At 45.9% G+C, this 17,730-nt stretch overlaps 2 protein-coding genes and 1 long non-coding RNA gene across 8 annotated transcripts; 1 reads left to right on the forward strand and 2 right to left on the reverse strand.

The window, feature by feature from the left end:
- Positions 1-417: 417 nt before the first annotated feature.
- TMEM230 (transmembrane protein 230) lies at positions 418-9,802 on the reverse strand. 6 transcript variants are annotated; one of them, XM_070052059.2, is made up of 5 exons: positions 9,669-9,802; positions 7,514-7,634; positions 7,096-7,174; positions 6,177-6,299; positions 418-1,528 (listed from the first exon to the last, which is right to left on the reverse strand). In XM_070052059.2, the coding sequence occupies exons 2-5, from the start codon at positions 7,531-7,533 to the stop codon at positions 1,388-1,390; spliced, it is 363 nt and encodes a 120-aa protein (XP_069908160.1). In that variant the 5' UTR covers positions 7,534-7,634; positions 9,669-9,802; the 3' UTR covers positions 418-1,387. The 6 variants fall into 6 exon arrangements, with proteins under 6 accessions (XP_069908160.1, XP_051702162.1, XP_051702161.1 ...); XM_051846202.3 differs by lacking the exon at positions 9,669-9,802 and adding an exon at positions 9,362-9,470; XM_051846201.3 differs by lacking the exon at positions 9,669-9,802 and adding an exon at positions 9,165-9,470.
- A 1,261-nt stretch (positions 9,803-11,063) lies between these two features.
- On the reverse strand, positions 11,064-15,710 carry PCNA (proliferating cell nuclear antigen). The gene is made up of 6 exons (XM_017341762.4): positions 15,304-15,710; positions 14,389-14,486; positions 14,172-14,239; positions 13,104-13,298; positions 11,528-11,651; positions 11,064-11,448 (listed from the first exon to the last, which is right to left on the reverse strand). The coding sequence occupies exons 1-6, from the start codon at positions 15,522-15,524 to the stop codon at positions 11,369-11,371; spliced, it is 786 nt and encodes a 261-aa protein (XP_017197251.1). The 5' UTR covers positions 15,525-15,710; the 3' UTR covers positions 11,064-11,368.
- LOC149123400 (uncharacterized) lies at positions 13,323-13,733 on the forward strand. The gene is made up of 2 exons (XR_016215895.1): positions 13,323-13,461; positions 13,620-13,733. It is a non-coding gene; the product is annotated as an uncharacterized LOC149123400 (long non-coding RNA).
- Positions 15,711-17,730: the final 2,020 nt, after the last annotated feature.

A 17,730-nucleotide genomic window follows, 5' to 3' on the forward strand; every position in this document is an offset into this window, starting at 1 on the left:
ACTTTGGAGGCTGCATCACGGCCCCTGGTCCATTTCTTGAGACCTCATTTTTTCTTCATGCACTCATCCCACTGATGATCTCACCCAGCCCCAAACTCTTGACATGCTGTCCAAACAGTGGTGCCCAGATTTCCATCTCCAGCTTAGACACCCTCCTGACCTCCAGATGCCCGTGTGTTGCGATGCCTCCCCAGCAGCTCACCTGCGAGTTGAGCAGACATCTAAGTGTCATCATAAAGCTGAATCATCTTCCCCCAAATACTTGCTTGACCCACAGCCTTCAGAATCTCATCTGGGATTCTCATTCCCCAGGTGCATAACCTCATAGCAAGACTGGAAAGCGGAGCCTGCCCCACCATGCCAGTTACCTAAAAACCAGAGTAGCTCTTGTATTGGGATCAAAGGTAGCAAAAAATCTTTACAATGTTTTCTGAAATATATTTAAAGTTAATTCAAAAGGTCTAGGATGGAGATTTGGACATTTTAATTTGTTTTGAAGTCACATTTTGCAAGCTAAGAAACAGAATCAACCCAAGGCAACCCAGCCTCTGCTAATGTTGGCTGAGTTTGGCCAGCATTAGCAGAATGGCATCATATAAGAGGGCAGCAACAGAGTCAGCAACTCTAAAGGGTAACCATTTATCCCTAGTTTTCATGAGGAAGCAGCCAAAAGCTCTTTCTGTAAAGGCATGATATACAAACATTCTGATCTATAAAGCACAGAATGGCCCCAAATTAGGTCAGCTGACTTACTGGGGAACCAAATCGTAGCTGGTCAAAGGCTGGTAAACAGATACTAAGTGTTTACATTCTGAAAACCTGCTGTGGTCTAAAAAACTTTCTGGCTGCTGTCATTAAGAAAAAAAATATGACAGATAGACCTTTCTTGGTATTTGATTTTGCCAAGGTCTTCCACTAGAGCATGAAGATAGAGATAAGTACCAGGGATATGATATCCAGGTATTTTAAAATAAATTACATAGTAAAAGGAAATTAGGCATACTAAATTCTTCCATTTGCTACAAGAACAAATTGGATGAAGACTACTGAAAAGAAAAGCTCAACTCTGAAGAGTGGGGGCAAACATTTTCCATTAAAGCACAACCTCCCGCGTTTCCAGGTAACACTGCTCTTCCTCCATGATCCGCATTCACATGGAAAAACTTGTCAGGAGCTTCTGCCAGGGCCAGGAGATGAAAAAGACAGCATGTCCTAATTAGCTAACTGTAAACTCAGTTGGCATTTTTGGAACAGACTCATGAAACCTGGCCATCGGCTGTTAAACATCTGCAAGCTGCAGAATCCCTTCTCCCTCAGCCAGTTTCTGCTCAGCAGCTCAGAGCTGAGTGCGGTCCCACTGTAACTCCTCTTCAGGGATAGGTGGGTGCTAGTCATCAAAGTCTGGAATGTCATCGTAGGAGTAACCACGGTAGCCTTTGGATGCATAGTAGGCGATGCGCAGGTGGTAAAATCCTGGCAGGAACACCAGAATGCCAATGATCAGCACGGGAATGGCCCGGTCTGCCCCCTGGTGGCAGAAAGAAGCAAATACATCAGTACTGGATGTCCTGGGTACACTCCATGGATTAATATTTTATAATTTTCTGAAAATTTTCATTGGGTAGTACACCAGAAGAAAAGGTTTATATCTCTTTTACTCTTGATCATAAATGGAAGAAAAATGGTTAAGTGCTAAAAATTATAAGGAAGAAAAATTATGCATTCTCATCCTGAGATGTACTTTGGTTTATTCCTCCTGCTCCTTTTTTAAAGTTCATGGTTGTAAACATACCACACTTCATGTCCTGTCTCTTTCATAGCAAGCAATGGCCAGCACCATTATAAGCTCTTCACAGGTTCAGCTGTAATGGTGTGCAATATTCCAATGAAATGGATATACCACAACTTTAGTTAGCTACTTCCAGCCACGCTGCTGGGCATATTAGTTCTGCAGTTTCTGGAATACATTATGTTGCAATGCATTTTTTTCCCAATAAATATTTTATAGACCTATAATTGTAAATACTTATGGGGTACAGAGTGATAATTCAATACATGTACCACAATAAACTTCTGTGATTTTCTTGGCCTTTCAGACTTTCTCTTTTTTTAAGATTTATTTATTTGAAAGTTTTAGGGGGTGGGAGAGGTCTTCCATCCGTTGGTTCACTCCCCAAATGGCCACAATAGCCAGAGCTGAGCCGATCCGAAGCCAGGGACCAGGAGTTTTTTCCAGGTCTCCCATGTGGGTGCAGGGGTCCCAGGACTTGGGCCATCCTCCACTGCTTTTCAGGCCCATTAGCAGGGAGCTGAATTGGAAGTGGAGCAGCCGGGACTCGAACTGGCACCCACACGGGATGCCGGTGTTGCAGGCTGGGGCTTTAACCCACTATGCCACAACGCTGGCCTCAGATTATTTTCTTGGAGTGGATTCCCAAAGCACAATTTACAGGTCAAAGAAAGAGGGCTGTGTTCAGACTCTAACAGAAGGGTTCCCATTCTGGGGGTGGGATGGTGTCTAAGAGGGCAGACTGTATTCATCCCTGTATCTACGATTGTGCATAATGAGCAACTGACAGTAAATGCGTTCAAAGAATGCATTTTCCTTTATAAAACTGTCTGCCTTGTTTCCTAGGCGTTGAAAAGATATATACAATTTATTTTCCCTATTCTTTCTGATTTTTCTCCATTGATTTTTTTTAAGATGATTTATTTGAAAAGCAGAGCTGCAGAGGAAAGAGAGAGAGAGAGAGAGAGGTCTTCCATCTGCTGGTTCACTCCCCAGATGGCTGCAATGGCCAGAGCTGAGCTGATCCGAAGCCAGGAGCCAGGAGCTTCTTCCAGGTCTCCCATGTAGGTGCAGGGGCCCATGCGCTTAGACCATCTTCTACTGCTTTCCCAGGCCATAGCAGAGAGCTGGATCGGAAGTGGGGCAGCTGGGACTCAAACCGGCATCCATATGGGATGCTGGGATTTTTTTACCTGCTACACCACAGCACTGGCCCCAACTGTTTTTTTTTTTTTTTTAAACATTTATTTATTTATTTTGAAAGTCAGTGTTATACAGAGAGGGTGAGACAGAGAGAGAGAGACATCTTCCACCAACTGGTTAATTCCCCAGACAGCCCTGAGCTTCAGCGCCTCCCACGTGGGTAGCAGGGACCCAAACACTTGGACCTCTGCTGCTTTTCCCAGGCCATTAGCAGGGAGGTCAATCAGAAGTGGGGCAGCCGGGACTTGAACTGGCTCCCATATGGGACACTGGCTTCATAGGCAGCAGTGTTACCTGCTATGACATGATGCTGGCTCCTCTCCACTGTTTTTAAGTTTAGGAAGACTTCCTTATCCAAAGATTTAAATCCAATTTAAAAAATCTTTTAGTAAGGATATTTAAACAATGTAGATTAATACATTACCTAATCATTATAGTTTTGACTGCTTCATCCACAAACAGAAAAAGGAGTATTTACTTCACATGGTTATTGTAAAAACCAAATGAAGTAAGACATGGAAAGCAAGAGGTTCCAGGTGGTACAAAATGACTCAAAACATACAAGCTTACAACAGAGGGAAGAGAATTTAAACAGACTCCTTTGGGTCAAAGACAACGTGAACGAAAGATTAAGTCTGTGAGTCACAATCAACATACTTGAGGCTGGTTCAGAGAATTTTACATTTTCTGCTTCTTTATATCTTTGGCATGATTTTAACTAGCACATCCCTAATATAGTCTAAGAATTAAAAGAACTGCAGAGAAAACTAATAGTGCATTCAGCCTTCTTATATGCAGCAATACTACTGCTTTTTTTTGTTTGTTTTTGGCTTTTTTTAAAGATTACTTATTTGAAAGTCAGAGTTACAGAGAGAAGTAGAGACAGAGAGAGACAATCTTCCATCTGCTGGTTCTCTCTCCAAATGGCTGCAACTGCCAGGGCTGGGTCAGGCCAAAGCCAGAATTTTCTTGATCTCCTAGGTGGATGCAGGGGCTCAAGTACTTAGGCCATCCTCTGCTGCTTTCCCAGGCATATTAACAGGGAGCTGGATGGGAAGTGGAGCAGCCAGGATTCGAATGAGTGCCCACATAGGATGCCTGCACCACAGACACTGGTTTAACCTACTGTGCCACAGTGCTGGCCCCTATGCTGTTATTTGGAAGCTATTGTATATGTAATGTGGAATAGGCAAGTAATTCTATGGATAGTATTAGCATTGACATATATAAAACAAAACAAAAAATATAAAATCAGGGGCAGGAATTTGGCCCAGTGGTTAAGAGGCCCATGTCCTGTACCAGAGTTTAAAACCTGCCCCCTGGTCCTGACTCTGGCTTCCTACTAACACAAACCATCTGAGGCTGGGGCGGGGGGGGAGAGGGTACTGTGGGGAGCAACTCGGACTAGACTAAGTTACTGGAATTAAGACTTATTCTATGCATCTGCTCTCCCACAATATGGCGCTGGGAGAGGAGTAAACAGCTTCTATGCAGCTGCCTCCAGTTAGACCAATAACCTGCAGGAGCTGATCCTGCTCCTGATTGGAGGAGAGCAGTGTACTCGGCGTGTGGGTAGCAGAGTTGGGATTGGTGGAAGAGGACTATAAAGGAGGAGACAACATGCACCAGGAACATCTGAGCAGCCCCCGAGAGAGCCAGCCGGCGGTGTGCCGCTCCCCCGCGGAAGTGGGGAAAGTGGCAGGGGGAGCCGCCCTTCCACGGAGGTGGAAGGATCGGCAGCCCACCCGGGAAGGACCAGCAGCAAACCCGGGAAGGGCCGAGCAGACAAAAGAACAGCGCAGGGTTTAGTGTCGTTCCTCCGCGAAATGGGGGAGCGACAGGGTACCGCAAATAATTTGAGTTCAACCACACATGTAGATGTGGACTGAATTCTGTGCTCCTGGCTCTGGCCCTGCCCCAGCTCCAGCCAACATGGGCATCTGGGAGAGTGAACCACGGGGTAAGTGCTGTTTCTTTAAATAAATAAATAAATAAATAAAATTCTCAACAGTAAAATCATAAACATTTTAGGGGCTAGTATTATGGCACAGTAGGTTAAGCTGCTGCCTGCAACGTCAGCATCCCATGTTGGAGTGCCAGTTCAAGTCCTGGCTGCTCTGCTTCCAATCCAGCTCCCTGCCTTCTCGGGAAGGCAGATGATGGCCAGGGTGCTTGGGCCCCTGCCACCCACGTAGGAGACCTGGATAGAGGCCCTGACTCCTGGCTTCAGCTTGGCCCAGCCCTAGCTGTGGTGAAAATGAGGAATAAAATCAGCGGAGGGAAGCTTGCTTGGTCTCTCTGTCCTCTCTCTGATGCCCTGCCTTTCAAATAAACAAGTAAACAAACAGATACTTGAAAAAAATTTTAAAATCCCCAATCTTTAAGTTGCATTTGAAATGTTGATATGAAAGTATTTTTCCTTGTTTCCTAAAGGCCATCTATTTTCTCTCGGTGAAAACTCCTAGAAACACTAACAATCTAACAGCAATGAGCACCATTAATGCCCAGACTGTGATCTGCAAATCTGAATTCCAATGGAAAGACAGCATGGCTCCTTAGAGAAATGGCTCTCATATCAGGAGCAGGATGCATGGAGGTGGGCCTGAGATAAATTGCTGATTTAGGAAGCCTGGAAGTTATCAAAGGATGCGGGTTTTAAGACCAAGTTTGCCTACCTGCTACCACCCACTTCATAGGAACAAAGGGAGAAATTTGTTGCTCGAAGGAAGAAAAACATGTTTTGTAACCAGAGAACAAAACATAAGAAAATCTTTTTGGGGCCGGCGCCATGGCTCACTTGGTTAATCCTCTGCCTGCAGCGCCGGCATCCAATATAGGTGCCGGGTTCTAGTCCTGGTTGCTCCTCTTCCAGTCCAGCTCTCTGCTGTGGCCCAGGAAGGCAGTGGAGGATGGCCCAAGTGCTTGGGCCATGCATCCGTGTGGGAGACCAAGAAGAAGCACCTGGCTCCTGGCTTCAGATCGGCACAGCGCTGGCCGTTTGGGGAGTGAATCAACAGAAGGAAGACCTTTCTCTCTGTCTCTTTTTCTCACTGTCTATAACTCTACCTGTCAAAAAAAAAAATAATCTTTTCTTTGGCTGTACTAGATATAAATATGAAACACTAGCGCTCTGGCTGCTACTTGATGGCCCTCAGACCTCAGCCCCACCGGACTGAGCACGTACCCCTTTGCTGATGTAGCCTGACAGCAGGAGAGAGCCAATGATAATCAGAAAGGCGCCGATCAGGAACAGCACGGTGGCGAGAGCGATGGCCTTATATGGGATCTTAGGAGGGCTTTTCTTAAACTGAAAGAGAAACAAAAACAAAAAAGACAACTCTCTGAGAACAATATGGAATTATGAAGGTTAAACATTTGAAAGCAGAGAGGATAATTAAGAACCAAACTGGATGCTGCTGTTGTCGTGCAGGATGTCCTACCACTCAGGGCAGCTCTGGGAGAGAAAGGGACAGGCAGGAGACGAACCTCTAGTTGTTGCTGTAACAGCCACTCAAAGGAGTCCCGCTGGAATGTCATCCTTTCCAGTTCTAACCGCATTCCACGGACCATTTATTGTAGCACAAGAAATTTTTTTTATGCAAAAGCAAAAACTACTTTATGGTCATTTGTTCACCAGATATATTTATTAAGTGCCTGGTACATGGATGGTGTACCATTAAATGGACATTTAAGAATGAACACTGTGCTACGGAGAAGAAAATTCATGATTTCCGGAGTTCAAAATTAAGTTAGCACACAAAGATTTCTGCCTTATGAACAAGCTTAATTCAAGGTTAAGATTCAGAGACAAACTTCCTGAGGTTTGGCTCATGGTTCCATCTGATCTAACTGGCTGGAAGCTATTCAGATCTATTTTTTCCTCTCCTTCAAGTGCAGGTCCACACAGTACAAAGAATAATTTATTTATACTTAAAAGGATATGTTCCTGTGACTTCCTTTTTAATCCTAGTTCTACCTACAATATTCTGTCCTAAGAAGAAGTGGGCAAAAAGAGATGCTATTTATTTTATAAATAATGCTCATGGAAGGATACAAACTTACAAATATGCATTGTTGTACTTACTGTTTGTCACAAAGAATACCTTTAATAAATTGGATCGCATGACATCAGGAAAGAAGGAAGATCCCCACAATCTGCTGGCTTTAGCAGTTAGTTTCTCCCTTAAAAGATGAACTGACTTTGACTAAAGTGTAAATAGACACGATCTTTTAAAAAAAATCCACTTAATAAAACATAAGCTGCTTATTTTTTGATAAATTAAATAAAATTAGCAACTATAGGGCTCTGGAATTACAACTATAAATTGTTAGAAATGGATAATAACAGAATCAGTTTCAAAGTGCCCTTCTGTGAGCTGTGGCTGCAAGATCTCAGAGCTGAGCTGCTTCTGCGGCTCCCTCTATAGTCCTGGGAGTTAGCAAAACCTCCACATGGAAGGTCTTCCTGGTAACTCAAAAGAAACAGGCAGCCAGCTCTGTCAGCCCCCTTTCTGCTTTTACCTGAAGGTCAATGTAGCCATCGTCGGTGCTGGAGAGCCTTGAGTATTTCACTTTACTACTGGGGATTCCAGCAGCCAGGTTGGTGCGAGATGGCATCATAACACACTGACACGGCTATGGTCTGCAAACAAACAAAAAGCGCTGTTGTCTGCGAAATGCATGCTGGGGCACTGTGGCCAGTGCGTCCTGGGCTACTCTGCCACAGCAGCAATTCAGGTTTTACTGCTCTTCCAGTCTGACACCCCTCAGATCCCCTAAGTCATTCTCATTACATATCTACTCGGGCGAGAAATTCACCAAGAGTCAGGCCACCGCTTGTCTTGCTGCCAGCGTTCTCTGCCTCCTCATTTTTCTAAAGTCAGATAGACAGCAGGTGGAAGAGGTGTTTGAATCTGGGTGGACCTCACATCCAAGTCCACACTTTCAACCACCCTGCTACAGCCTGACGCATCCTGAGCTGCTTAGGAGAATCGATTTTCCTGTGATTGGCTGGGAGGCAGGAAAGGGTGGGGATAAAATAAACCCTCACAGCAGCACGTTGCCGATTCCTCCTGGACGCAGCACCATCCTTTTAAAGTGGCGGATGTGTGGAGCTTTGCTGCCAATCTGGACAAGCTCCTGGCTATCAGTACTATTCCAGTGCCTTCAGATATGACTGACTCTCTGCCCCCACCTTGCACACTGAACGACTTATTTTTTAAATTATGTTTGTAGCTACCAAAAAAAAATCTGTTTTATTGTTCAAGATATTCAAAGCAGGTAGTTATGAAATCATGGGTATTTTGTCACCAGTTTGAGAAACGGGATTTTAAAACACTGATTTTATTTTTATAAATTTATAATGTGTACTCTTTACCTCCATAAAGTGATAAACTTATATGAACAATGTAATTAAACCTATTTTGACCTCAAAGCTACTTTTATTCTGAAAGTAAAAATATATCCTTAAAGAGAGAAAATTAAATATTTCAATAAAGGTGACATTAAAAAATAAATAAATAAAGACTGCCCCTTCTCTGGTGTGTGAAGTACCACCATCATCACAGTAACGGCAATACTTACTCAGTCTTGGTTAGGTGCCAGGCACTGTTTTACACATACTTAATTCTGAAAATTAGCAGGCTGCTTTAAATGGACAATGTAAAATAACTAGCATTGTGGGAAAAAAAAAATTCGTGCTACGTGTTCATGTCTCTTTTTATCAATGACATCCTGGTCCAGAAACCAAGTATTGAGAAAATCAGAGTAATACTAACCTATATGCTTTTCTGGGAGGGTCAGATCTAACTGCATCCGTTTTTAGTGTTTTCTTCCTAGTTACATGATAGTCTACGCTCAGTTTTACAAGACTGAGTTCAAACGACTGGAGTGTGGGGGCATATCTGATTGGAGTGTCTTTAACTACTCGTACACCCATAACAAAGTACTTCAACAGCTCGCACAGCGCAGGGGGAGGGGAGCACGGATTCGGAAACAGCAGCACAGCACTGTGAAACTCTCTGTCCGGGTTTCGGCAGCCTCGTCGCCGGCCCCGCCGCAGCCCCGCCGCCCTCCGCACCCGGCCGCTCTCACAATCACCGAGGCATCACTAAAGCGACCCGCACAACGCGCTCCTACAGCCGCTACTTTCCTGCTCGTCTCCAGACCTTACCAGGGAGAGAAACAAGAACGGAGGCGAATTTGGACGTAAAACAAACAAAACCGGATTCTGGGAAGAGGCCAGGCAGGCCCGGGCGGGGAGCACGCCCCACGCCGGGGGCTCGGGGCTTGATTTCGGCCTGGAGCGCAGGCTTGGCCACGCCGACGGAAGGGCGCTTCTGTTCCCACCTCGCCGCACGCACGCCTTACCGGAGCGCCGCGCCGGGCCGCCCGCGCGCCGGGAGCTCGCCCACGGTCGGCAGCCGAGGCGCCCCAGGCCGCATGGCACTGCCCACCTAACGGCCTCCCCGCCCGCTCCGCCAGAGCGCCCGCGCCCCGCCGGAAGTGGGCGCGCCGGAGGTGGCGTCACCAGGAGCGACGTCTCACGCCGCTTCCTGAGCGCTCCCGAGCTCGCTTGGCGCCTCCCATGGGGTTTCGGGAGGCGGCGCAACCAGAACCAGTAGTCGTCCACGCACGCAGGGACAGACGGGTGGATACCGGGAGGGCCCCGGCCCACCTGGGTCATAGTCGGATGCAGGGCGAGCGCAGTGCGCGGGTCCTTCCCTGGCCCGCCTGGACCCGATGGCGTCCCCGGCAGCCGGAAGTCCAGCCTGTCGCGCCCTCTGGATGGACAGTCTCCACCCACTGCCCAGGGCCCTGTCCTTCCAGCCGGACGCGCCGACCAGGGCGGTGTCCGCCCCACTGCTGGTTACAGACGCACGTCTTGTAAGTCAGCCTCTCCTGGCCATCACGGGCCTTGCCCAGGAGGTCGGTCCATAGGGATGCTGAGCAGCATGAGCCGAGTAGCTTTTTAGAAAGATTAAAGTGTGATTTACACACAGTAAGGAACATTCCTGACGATGTAGTTCTGTCCCCGTCACCGGCCTAGATAAAAATACTCTCATCACCCAGGGGTCCCTTTGTAGCCAAGCCTGCCCACCCACAGGCACACAGCAGGTAATGGACACTTACTAGAGTGGAGTTCTAAGTAAACTGGGACTCACTACGACTAAGTAAGCCATTTAACCCACCAAAGTGGACTGTGGAAAGGACTGTAATGAGAAAGTCACGGCCCGGCGCCGCGGCTCACTAGGCTAATCCTCTGCCTTGCGGCGCCGGCACACCGGGTTCTAGTCCCGGTCGGGGCGCCGGATTCCGTCCCGGTTGCCCCTCTTCCAGGCCAGCTCTGCTGTGGCCAGGGAGTGCAGTGGAGGACGGCCCAAGTACTTGGGCCCTGCACCCCATGGGAGACCAGGATAAGCACCTGGCTCCTGCTATCGGATCAGTGCGGCGCACTGGCCTTGGAAGCCATTGGAGGGTGAACCAACGGCAAAGGAAGACCTTCCTCTCACTGTCCACTGTCAAGAAAGTCACCCTCTGTATGGGGTATGTCAGTGAACTCACAGCACTGGGCAAATTTGACAGCTGTCCACAACCACAGGCCTTTTCACTTCTCTGGGTTGAGTCCCACACCCATGAACTGAAGCCATCTCCAGCCCTTAAGTCCCTAACAAGGCTACTCTTAGCAGAAGTTTGCGGACACCTGGGGCTCACAGACCAAAGCTTCCAGGACACCTGTAGTTTGAGAATTTAGTAGGGGCAGGTGTTGTGGACCAGTGGATTAAGCTACCATCTGAGACACCAGCATCTCAAGAGTGGGGGTTCAAGTCCCAGCTGCTCCACTTCCGATCCGGCTCCCTGGTAATGTGCCGGGGAAAGTAGAAGATGGGCCAAGTATTTGGGTCCCTGCCACCTATGAGGAAGCCAAGGATGGACTTTCAGGCTGCTGGCTTCAGCATTTTAGGGAGTAAACTAGCATATGGGAGATCTAACTCCAATCTTTAAAAAAGGGTCTAATTTTAAAATATTAGGACACTTGCAAATGGTAGTTTCAAATGAAGGCACTGCTGTGTGGCATTTGAAATTCAGATAACTTTATTTAAATTGAAAATTATTAAAATTGCATTTAAAGAACGTTGTTATAAAAATCACGAGTATTTAAGTAAGGCAGAGTATTCCTAGGTTAACAAGACCAGATTTAACTTTGGACTTTATTCTTTAAACAAATTGTAGACAATGGAGGGAAACAGGTTATTTACAGAAAACAGTATCTACATATGTACTCAGAAAGGTACAAATTTGGTGAAAGACTTCAGTACACACTGGCATCTCCGAAGTAGTTCTTAGAGCTTCGTTTTACTTCCTTGGATTTAATGCCTAAGATCCTTCTTCATCCTCGATCTTGGGGGCCAAATAATACTTTAAATGTCCCATGTCAGCAATTTTATACTCAACAACTGAAAGAAGACAGGAAGAGTTAATTACATGCAGTACTACATGTTACCCACAAATCAAGGTTCAAATGTGTTATCTTACCAAGAGGTACATCTGCAGACATACTGAGCGTTACTGTAGGAGAAAGCGGAGTGGCTTTTGTAAAGAAGTTTAGGTACCTCAGTGCAAAAGTTAGCTGCACTGGCTCATTCATCTCTATGGTAACCTGTTAGAGAAAGATGAATCATTAAACAAGTTGCAATCTTAGTTTATAATATACATTTTAATTTGTATTGATCACTTCGGAAGGCGCTATGAAACAGTCTGGTAAGTTAAATCAAAAGAATGTAGTATTTAGCCATCTTTCCTATATGAACTGTATTTTAGTTGACCATTTCATAGGATATGGGAAAGATTCTCTTTAAAAAAGTTTTTAATCAGTTTTTCAACTCTGCAAACCCTACCTAGGAAAGTGACTACTGGCGACTGTCAACATCACAAAATGATGTCCAGACACCTTGTGCTGCCACTAGGACCACCACTTATGAAGTACTCATGTTCTCCTATCCCGAAACAAGTAAGACCAAACCCCGAATAGCATCAAGCCTCTACAGCTGTAGTTACCAGTATAGAGCAAACACTAAAATGTTTAGGTTGAACACATATGGAAGCAATCTGCAAGATCCAGAACTGGAAAGTTCTGCGACCAGTTTCTTCAACAGAAAAGGGAACCAGGAGGTTGAAAGAAATTTAAGGGGTATAACAGCCAATTTCAATGTATGAACTCTACTGAAATGTCTTACAATTAATTTTGAAAACACTGGCAGAAGTTTGGAATATAATTCAAGACAGATGTTTTAGATATTTAGGTTTTACACCTTCATTTAAACTAAGGAAGGACTATGCAGGCAAGGGACAGGAAAATACCTAACATTTACTGTAACCTTAAAATGCCAGACATTGTGCTACGCACTTAGAATATGGCAAAAATTAAAATAATCCCAGGAAGATCTTTAATTGTTGATTTACAAAGAGTTTTAACTGATGCTCAGGCTAGCAAATAGTTTAATTTTAGTTGACCATATTAGCTCAAACATTTAAAAAATGCTTAAAAACATGATTGTCTACTTCTCTACCTTTAAAATGGGTTAAAATAGCAGCTACAACACATGTAACCATTATATATTAGCTTTATAAGAGCTCATACTAGCTAGACTTTTACCCCAACCACTGAACTGTCCTGTGTACATTTGGCATAAACAGAGTGAACATCTCCAGAAACCTAGGGGACAGATGCCTATTTTCCAAATCTTTTGGGAATTCCTATTTTAAACCCACAAAGCCACAGTTCAGTGCATTCCCTTTTCAGATGATTCTACACTGGATGGCACTTAGACATGGGCAGTTTACAAAGTATGCAGGAAATGGAATTAAAAGATAAGTTTTGGTGCAGTTTTTAAAATCCATGTAGTTTTTTCATAATACACATTTTCCATAAAATTCTGAAGATCCCTTAATGGGATCACTTGCAGATTTCAAATAGTAGCAATATTTTCAATTTTCATAAGTAACCTGGAATGCATTTTTATTTTTACCTTTCATAATTAACCTAATTTGGACAACATTACAATTCTCCAAAAAATATTTGAGAAATGCTAAATCTAACTTTACTACTTACAGCTTCCTCTTCTTTATCAACATTGCTCGTTTGTGACAACTTAATGTTTCCATTTCCCAGTTCTCCACTGGCGGAAAACTTCACCCCATCTTTTGCACAGGATATTACAACGGCATCTCCAATATGGCTGAGGTCTCGGCATATACGTGCAAATTCACCAGAAGGCATTTTTACTACACAGCTGTACTCTTGTTCCTATAAAACAAACTTAAACGTTAACTGCTGGAAATCTGACATCCTCACTCTTAAGCAAACGTCTAAACTCAGATCTCAGGTTTTTCTGCTTTAAAACATTACTAGGGACCAGTATTGTGGTACAGCAGGTTAAACTCATTTGCAGACACAGGCAGCCCACACTGTAATGCCAGTTCAAATACAAGCTGCCCTGCTTCTGATGCAGCTTCCTGCTAATAATGTACCTGGGAAAGCAGCAAACGATGACCCAAGTGTTTGGGCCTCTTACCCTTGTGGGAGACCTAGAGGGAATGCCAGGTTCCTGGTTTTGGCCTGGGCCAGGCCTAGGTATTGCAGCCATTTAGGGAGTGAACTAGTGGATGGAAGATCTCTTTTCATCTGTTTGCCACTTTGCTTCTCAAATCTTTAATTAAAAACTGGTTAGTATATGACTCACACTCCAACTAAAAGTAGTATGTCATAATAATCATACAAGAACCTCTTAATGATCCTCCAGAGCCAAATCAAGAGGATATTAGGGTTTTGAACAGTAGTGATGGGGCAGACTTTTAAAAAACAGTGAAAACACATTATGCATTTTACATTTTAAACATTCCCAACAGCTGTTCTCATTTAATGGTGATAAGCCCACCCTTAATTAAAAAAAAGACGCACAGAGGCTAATGCAAGTAAGCACTCCACAGCAAAAAATGAATTCACCCCACAGTCAGTTTTAAGCTGCTACAGTTTAGTAAAATGACAACTGTCATACAAATATACAAATCTTGCTTTGAAAAAAAAAAAAGAATCTAGATATATAGGCAGTAGGCATTAGGTTATATTAACACATCTTAAGTAACTGATGACTATGTGCAATCAGAAGCTGATACTCACTGGAATTCCAAGCTGTTCAACATCTAAGTCCATTAATTTCATTTCATAGTCTGAAACTTTCTCTTGATCTACGAAAAGAAAGCAAATGTTAAGAAAAATGTTTTATAATCATGATGTAAATTTTTACGACCATCACAAAAAATTTAAAATTCTCACAGCTGAGAATCAAGAGATTTTAGTTCCCTATAGCATAACTCAGTACAAGGTTATGACTTACTTGGTGCTTCAAATACTAGCGCCAAGGTGTCCGCATTATCTTCAGCCCTCAGTGTAATGATGTCTTCGTTGCCGGCACATTTTAGTATTTTGGACATGCTACAACACACAAGATACGGTTTGCAATCAACACCATCTGCTCTAAATCTAGATTCCGAGCGCAATCAGGAGCTACCATGCCCACCCCTCAGGCTGTGTGATAGACAGGTGAGGGGAAACTGGCTGGAGGCTGGGTTCAGGGGTCCAGCACCATTCAGGAAGGCAACCCGGTCCTACTAATACTTAACACCGGAACACACCAGCAATTTCAGCTCTGGGTGTAACACATAAACAGCACTGGTTTAGTAAATTAGTGGGCCACGACGACCGTTATTAAGTGAGCTAACAAACCTGAAACACGCCCCACGCACTAGGAGTTATTTCTCTCGAGCCTTTTAAAACTTAACCGTATACACGGACCAGACAGGGGGCAGTCAGGAAGCTGAAAGCCAATGCCCCGGGGAAATGTCCCCAGGACAAATCCAGTTTAGGATGCTCAGTGCGACCGTGTAATAAAGACCCAGAAACATCATGTGGCCCAAGAAGGGTGACACAGAGCCACACGTTGCCACGAGAGCACGTAACAACGCAGTGCGAGTCAACACGACCACAGGTTTCCCCATTCCGGGGTGCAGAGCGCTCCGCGATAGGCGTTTTCCCGCCACCACTCGCTTTTGTGACGTTGGCGCGGAAAAGAGCCGGTTCGCGCGGCGGCCAGCGCGGGCTTTTCGGAACCGCGCGCTCCCCAGGGTCCCGCCTCCCGCCGTGGCAGGCCAATGAGAAGGCGCCGGTGGCCCACCCCAGCCAATGAGGGCCCGCCTCGAAGGCGCTCCCGCCAAGAGCCGGGGATGGCGGTGGGCCAGAGCCCCGGGCTTACCTGGTGAGGTTCACGCCCATGGCCAGGTTGCGGTCGCAGCGGTACGTGTCGAAGCCCTCGGAGCGCAGGGTGAGCTGCACCAGGGAGACGTGGGACGAGTCCATGCTCTGCAGGTTCACGCCGCCCGAGCTGATGTCCCAGCAGGCCTCGTTGATGAGATCCTTGAGTGCCTCCAGCACCTTCTTCAGGATGGAGCCCTGGACCAGGCGTGCCTCAAACATGGTGGCGGGGTCGCAGTGTCGCGGCTGCAGGCGAGTAAAGGAGAAAGTTCTGGCTGAAACTTCTTCGCGAGGCTCAGGACGAGCGGACGAATACAGCGGCGTGTACCCAAGACCCCCCCGAAAGACGACGACTGGTTCGCAGCGCCGGCTACCGTTTAATGCCGCCGCGTCTGTAAGCGCGCGCTCTCCGCCCCTGCGCCCCGTGTTAAGGCGTCACGACGCTTCCCCGCCCACCGGCTGGGCGGAAGGGATCCTGAGGACCAATCGTGTTCCTGCTCCGCGCAAAGCCCGCCCCCGAAAGGCAGTCATTGGAGGCTGCTGAAGCGGGGGCGGGGCAGGCGCACAGCGCGCCTTCGGAGGCCGACAGGGTGACGCACTGCCAGCCGCCCCGCGTTTTTCTTAGTTCCTGGGGCGGACGCCAGACATGTCTGGGCGACGAAGCACCGGGTGACCGTCGAGCTTGGTGCGCTGTGTTGGTTTCTAAGCCTCTCGCTTTGAGGGGAGAATCACTGGCTCCCAGCACACACATACCAAGATCATATAATCTCTCAACTGTTTGCTGTCTACAGTTTTCTACACTTTCTTCTATAAAAAGATATTTAAAAAGAAATACGTTCACGTTCCAACAGAGTATGTCACGTACATCTTTTCGGTATTTACTTAATAAAGGTTCCGTAACGTCCCATGTATGCGACCTAATGACCAATTCCTGTTATTAAGAACACCTTTGGGCATTTGGGTGCTTTTGTGAGTTCAACTCCCTGAAGTAGCAGTGATGAATGAAGAGTATACTCATTCAGATAAATTACTAGTTGGCTTCTAAAGATCGTGTGTGTAAGCGTGCTCATCTCCTATGTTTTCTTGACTACAGATACTGAAAGTCTCATTTTTAAATCCGTGCTCAGTTGTGTGAAAAGTTCAGTGTTACAGATCGGTATCTTTCAAATGCTTGTATTTCTTGACGATGTGTGTGTGTGTGTGTGTGTGTTTAAGAGTTATTTATTTGAAAGGCAGAGTTATAGAGGCAGAGGCTGAGAGAGAGGTCTTCCATCCACTGATTCATTCCCCAGATGGCCACAACGGCTGGAGCTGCGCCAATCCAAAGCCAGGAGCCAGGAGCTTCTGGGTCTCCCATGCCAGTGCAGGGGCCCAAGGACTTGGATCATCTTTTACTACCTTCTCATGCCACAGCAGAGAACTGTATCAGAAGTGGAGCAGCCAGGACTCAAACTGGCGCCCATATGGGATGCTGGCACTTTAGGCCACAGCTTTACCCCCTTTGCCACAGCTCTGGCCCCAGATAGAAGATTTTATTTTAGGGGTCAATACTGTAGCATAGTGAGTAAAGCCGCTCCCTGCAGCGCTGGCATCCCATATGGGCGACCCGGCTGCTCCACTTCCGATCCAGCTTTCTGCTATGGCCTAGGAAAGCAGTGGAAGATGGCCCCAAATTCCTGGGCCCACACACACACGGAAGACCTGGAAGAAGCTCCTGGCTCCTGGCTGTGTATTGGCCAGGCGCTGGATTGACCAAGCTCCAGATGCTTGTGGCCATTTGCGGAGTAAATCAGCGGATGGAAGACCTCTCTCTCTTTCTCCCTGCCTCTGTCTCTATCACTCTGACTTTCAAGTAAATGAAAGAATATTGGAAAAAAAATTATTTGGGGCAAAGATTTCAAAATCCATTTATATCTGGGATCCTCAAAAAGCTTATGGAAAGTGTGTAGCATGTATTTCCATTTTTGCACCAAGATATATTTTAATATCATTTTGCATGATCTTTACTTACAGATTTATTTGAAAGACACAATGACACAAATGAACGCACTCAGGTCGTCCATCCGCTGGTTCACTTCCCCAATGCATACAATAGCCAGGAGCTTGGTACGCCATCCAAGTCTCTCATGTAGGGACGCAACAATCTGGACCATCAGCTGGATCAAAAGCAGGGGAGACAGGGCTTAAACTGGCACTCCAATATGGGCTGCAGGCATCTCAAGCCATGGTTAGCCTGCTGGGCCACAGCGCCCACACCCCCACGACTTTCTGAAGCACCCTCATCTATGAGAACAAATCCCTTGCTCATTTCTCTTGTGTTTTTTTTTTTTTTTCCCAATAGCATTTCTCCTTAGAAGCTTTGAATATCTACCTGTAGAATTCTTTAGCTTGTTGTTACCTACCTAGGTGTGGGTTTAGTTATCTTTAT

This window comes from Oryctolagus cuniculus, chromosome 11 (genome assembly GCF_051225735.1).
Source record: "Oryctolagus cuniculus isolate XC-2025 breed Fujian yellow rabbit chromosome 11, ASM5122573v1, whole genome shotgun sequence".
NCBI classification, from domain to species: domain Eukaryota; kingdom Metazoa; phylum Chordata; class Mammalia; order Lagomorpha; family Leporidae; genus Oryctolagus; species Oryctolagus cuniculus.

Bases quoted from the DNA above. Each gene is read 5' to 3' on its own strand.
- PCNA (XM_017341762.4), bottom strand. From the start codon at position 15,524: ATGTTTGAGGCACGCCTGGTCCAGGGCTCCATCCTGAAGAAGGTGCTG. The intron at 14,240-14,388 runs GTAAGTCATAAC...TTCTTTTCGTAG, and splicing joins GCTAGTATTTGAAGCACCAA to ATCAAGAGAAAGTTTCAGAC. The intron at 11,449-11,527 runs GTAAGATAACAC...GTCTTCTTTCAG, and splicing joins GTCTGCAGATGTACCTCTTG to TTGTTGAGTATAAAATTGCT.
- TMEM230 (XM_008256279.5), bottom strand. From the start codon at position 7,612: ATGATGCCATCTCGCACCAACCTGGCTGCTGGAATCCCCAGTAGTAAA. The intron at 6,300-7,513 runs GTAAAAGCAGAA...TTTCTCTTTCAG, and splicing joins ATGGCTACATTGACCTTCAG to TTTAAGAAAAGCCCTCCTAA. The intron at 1,529-6,176 runs GTACGTGCTCAG...TTCTGCCACCAG, and splicing joins CAGGCTACATCAGCAAAGGG to GGGGCAGACCGGGCCATTCC.